The sequence below is a fragment of the Alligator sinensis genome, unplaced genomic scaffold (genome assembly GCF_000455745.1).
Source record: "Alligator sinensis unplaced genomic scaffold, ASM45574v1 scaffold1165_1, whole genome shotgun sequence".
NCBI lineage: Eukaryota > Metazoa > Chordata > Crocodylia > Alligatoridae > Alligator > Alligator sinensis.
The window spans coordinates 790753-794862 of NW_005842477.1; the positions used below are offsets into that span (position 1 = coordinate 790753).

The following is a 4110-nucleotide window of genomic DNA, read 5'->3' on the forward strand; positions in this document are numbered from 1 at the left end:
ACAGCTCACAACAGCCAAGTGCCACCTATCACTTCTTCTGGCTTGCTGCAATGAGAGAAGCTTTCCTTGGTCTGTCCAACTGCAGAGTTGTGCAGACACAGGCAGACTCAGCAGGCAAGCAGGTCTCCAGCTGGCAAGACTATCCAAGCTAGCTGCCCTCCTTCTCACTTCCCTCCAACCCTGCACCGCTAACCCACAGCCAGTTCCTGTAAATAGCCTAGTTCAGTTACCACCATTCGTCTGAGCCCCCGGCTCAACACAGCTGGCACTTAAGCTCCTGGAAAGGAAGGCACGTGTAACAGAGGAGGCATCCCATTCCTACCCCCCACAACCCAAACATTGGCTGTGCTCTAGCCAGAGACCCTGCATGCCCCCCAATCTGCCCATGCCCCCACACTCACTTGTTTCACCTTCTCCTCAAAGTCAGCGTCATTGTGGTCCGAAATCATCTGTGCAAGTCGAATCTGTTCCGCAGTAGCCTAAAGAGCAAAGGTGGAAGAGGTGCAGGATTAGAGCAGTGCTTTTCCAAGCAGCCACTTTCCAAAGAACAACGTTCAGCTCCCCTGCAAGCACCGGAACAGAGCGTGCACAGAGGGGGGAAAGGAAGGAGAGCAAACGTGGGTCTGAGAGGGGAGGAAGGACAAAGGGCCAAGTGAGGAGGTGTGGAGGAGAGCAAGACCCTGCCGGACACTTCCCCATGCACATGAGCCAACCGGCTCACCAGGCACCGCCCTCTCTCTTCTTGGGGCAGATCTCAACTCCCAGGCACATTCTGTAGGTGGAACATCAGCGATCCATGTTTGTTAACAGGGGCAGGGAGCAGCCCGGAGAAAGCAGAGTGGTTTCAGCTCCAGCTCTCACATGGGAACACTAATGAAGTAGCTGTGCGACCAGCAACAGCCCAAGCAGCCTGCCCCTGCCCTGCCCTGAGCAGCGGCACCCTTTAACACACAGGAAGTGGTTCTGGGAGACGTGTTAAGCCAAGCCCAGCTATTACTCATAACTGCTCTGACCAGCTAGGAGTGCCAGGTCTCCACCTCCAAGCTAGCTGGTTTCCATGGACGCTCCCCTTACCTGTGGCCGCTGCTTGTGCTGTGTCTGGCTCTGTGTCTGTGTCTGCTCCCAGTTCCCCCGGGCTCGGTTAGTGCCCACCGATGTCATCATTTACAGTATATACAAATAACAGTATTTACAAGGTAGAACTCTGTGGTGGGGCAGGGGAGGAGAGAGAACAGACGGTTAGAAACTGGAAACAAAAGGCAGCACCCAGAGGCTGGATGGAGTGGGTGGGACCACAGGGGGGTTGGTTACCACGTGCCATTCCCTAGCATGCCAGCACCTTTCCCAGACAAGGGCAGGATTAAAAGGCAACTTTTAAGTTTCTTTTACCACTAACAAGCAACATCAGAACTGGAACATCCCTACTGCCAGTAGACAGTGCATTGCCTCCTGCTCCCTCTTGCCTACCCCCAAATCTAAAAGCAGAAATACTTTTCTTCTTGGTAGGAGGAGGACTTGAATGTTCCATGGCTGACACACGAGACCAAAAAGCATAAATTAGCATAAATTAGCTGTGGGGTAAGAATGTTGTAGTCGTGGTGGTCCAAAAATGATGGGAGGGGCAAGATGTCGCCCTAAGAAATCCTTGCCTCGCGCATGAATTTGCTGACACTGACAATTCCAAGAAGGGGATGCAGAAGCACCGCAATACTGCGGTGAGGGACACTTAATGCGTGCTCCCAAGAGATGCCACATCGCAACAGAAACAGCTCAAAGCCCTCAGCTCATCAACTGATTTTCTGTTCCAGTTGCCTGCTCCCTTTGCTCCTTGCAAGTTTGCTCTATCCCATTTCCCTCATCCCAGAGAAGGGTCGAGGAAGTGGATCAATCCAACTGAAGATAATTCCCAAATATCAAACAGTATGTTACAGGTTGGTGCGTTTAGTTTGTTTAAACAAAGCCTGCACTCCAACATAAAGAATCTACTCCATCTATGTGGACTGTTGTCCTGGTGTAGGAATGCTACTTTTTCCTACAGTACAGTATGCTGCATAATATCACTACAAACACCAATTTCCAAATTGTGTTAAAAATAAATGCAGGATTCATTCAGTCCACTCTCAACCTGCACAAGACATAGGAACTAACTAGAAATGTAGAACAATGTTGCACAATAGTTTGGGGCAAGAACCTTAGCAAGTTTAGCACAGGGAACATCCTAGCCAAGTAAAACTGAAGATCCCAAATCTGCCACTGCAAGGAATGTCCAACAGTGACAGCAAGGCAGCAGACACTTTTGCCACACCCATCCTGCCCTCAGGAGCAAGGAAAGTGATATACATCTCAAAGCACCAGGAAAGATCAGAAGCTCATAAACAATACTGAAATTAATACTTAGGCACTCCGCTAATAAGAGCAATGGGTCCTGTGCTAACTGCTAATGCAACATGCGAGATTTCCCTAAACCAAGAAGGAACAAGGAGTAGAGATGTGGACTGGTATCTGGCTAGGAAAGCAGAGCAAGACAATCAAGAGGCCAGCATCCCCACGAAGCTCAGCACTGCTCCGCAAAGTGGGAATAGGGTGGGAAAAGTTGAAAAGTAGCCCTGCTCAGAGCTAAGATCTAAATCTTCAAAGACAGTTCTGAGGCTATAAACCACTCCTCTGGAGTGCAAGAGGCCCCTCAAATTAGGTCTACACTGCAATTATAAACACAGCACTCCTCACTCCTCCAGCAAGACGCATGGATTAGCTCCTATAGCTCACTTGTTTCCAAGTTTTAAGGCTTTCCGGTAAATTCACAGAATCATAGAACTTCTCATGAAACATCCAGAAGTTAAACCCACCTCGTGCGATGACCGTCTTGCAACAATCTAAAAACAAAGAAGACTATTTCTGTACCTCAAACCAAATCTCTGCTTATTAGAAAGCACAATCTGTACCATCTATCTCAGCCTGCCAAAAGAGCATCCAGCAGTAGATTTAACAAGGCAGAATGGGACTTTAAAAAGGAATATGCAGCAGAAACTTCCCCAGAAGTCAGAAAATGAAAAGCCTCTTAAGCTACATAGCTAACCTTCCTGCACTTTATACACAATTCTTCCCTGTGGTATTATCCTTGTTCCCCACTGCTGCATCTATTCTGGTTCTCAGTATTTCACGTACAAACAAGTTGTCATATTAAACCAATTTGGCATCAGAATTGCCGGCCCAGAGGGAAGCAATAATGCCTGTTTGCAGTAACTTAATCTGCAATTTCAATAGGATACAGTTCTATTAGTTTGCTGTCCTAAACCTTTGTGCACAGTTATTGGGTACCGTTTAACAATTGCCATGCTCCGCTGCTGGCCCAGCTATACTCTACCAATGGATTAAATAACCCCTATGTATAAAGCTCAGGAATTATCCACCGATACCGAAATATCAGCCCAAACCTTAATGCTGCCAACTGCTTTAGGCAGGTGGATGCCTGAACCCCCACAGTGCTCCGTGAACCAGTCATAGGGCTCTGCGTAGGTATGGGTAACTAGCCACCAAGCACTCACTGCCAGATCACAGCCACTGGGAACAGACAGGTTTCAGGCACTATTAAAATGCAAAACAGAGCCAACTTCTTGAGCATCTGAACACGACTGAACAGAAACAGCTACAATCCGATTTGAACTGTTCTTTCATCGGGCATGTTTTAAATGCAGTCGATCCATGTATTTCCTCTTAAACCATAAAGCAATTCACGCTCCAGCGCAGGTGCTGTATAAATAAAATTATGACAGCAGATAGCCAGGGACACAATGAAAAGAGTCTGGAATGAAATATGCTAGGGAAGAGCAAAATGTGAGATCAATTTGACTTTTCAGTTACAAGCCCAAGAGGGAAGCAAAAGTGCTCGCAAGGCAGCAGCAGCAAGCAAGGAGCTCCACAGCCGTAAGTCACACGATTTCTACCTGCAAGAACTTGAAGTTTAATTTACTCCACAGTTACTCTTCCCTTTCAGTGCTAAACTGCCACTACTATTCACTCGATAGGTAGGACAGAGATCCGTCTACACGCTATTTGTTTCTGTGGGGTTTCAAGGAGAAAGGGCAATAAACTTAAGTTTTTAATAATTGA

General features: G+C 47.4%; 1 protein-coding gene across 1 annotated transcript in view; it reads right to left on the reverse strand.

The window, feature by feature from the left end:
- Positions 1-4110, reverse strand: part of UBAP2L (ubiquitin associated protein 2 like) — a 34152-nt gene that overhangs the window by 29548 nt on the left and 494 nt on the right. Inside the window, 2 exon segments of the mRNA XM_025212651.1 lie at positions 402-479; positions 1075-1204. Of these exon segments, the coding sequence (XP_025068436.1) occupies positions 402-479; positions 1075-1164 (168 nt within the window). The 5' untranslated portion in view covers positions 1165-1204.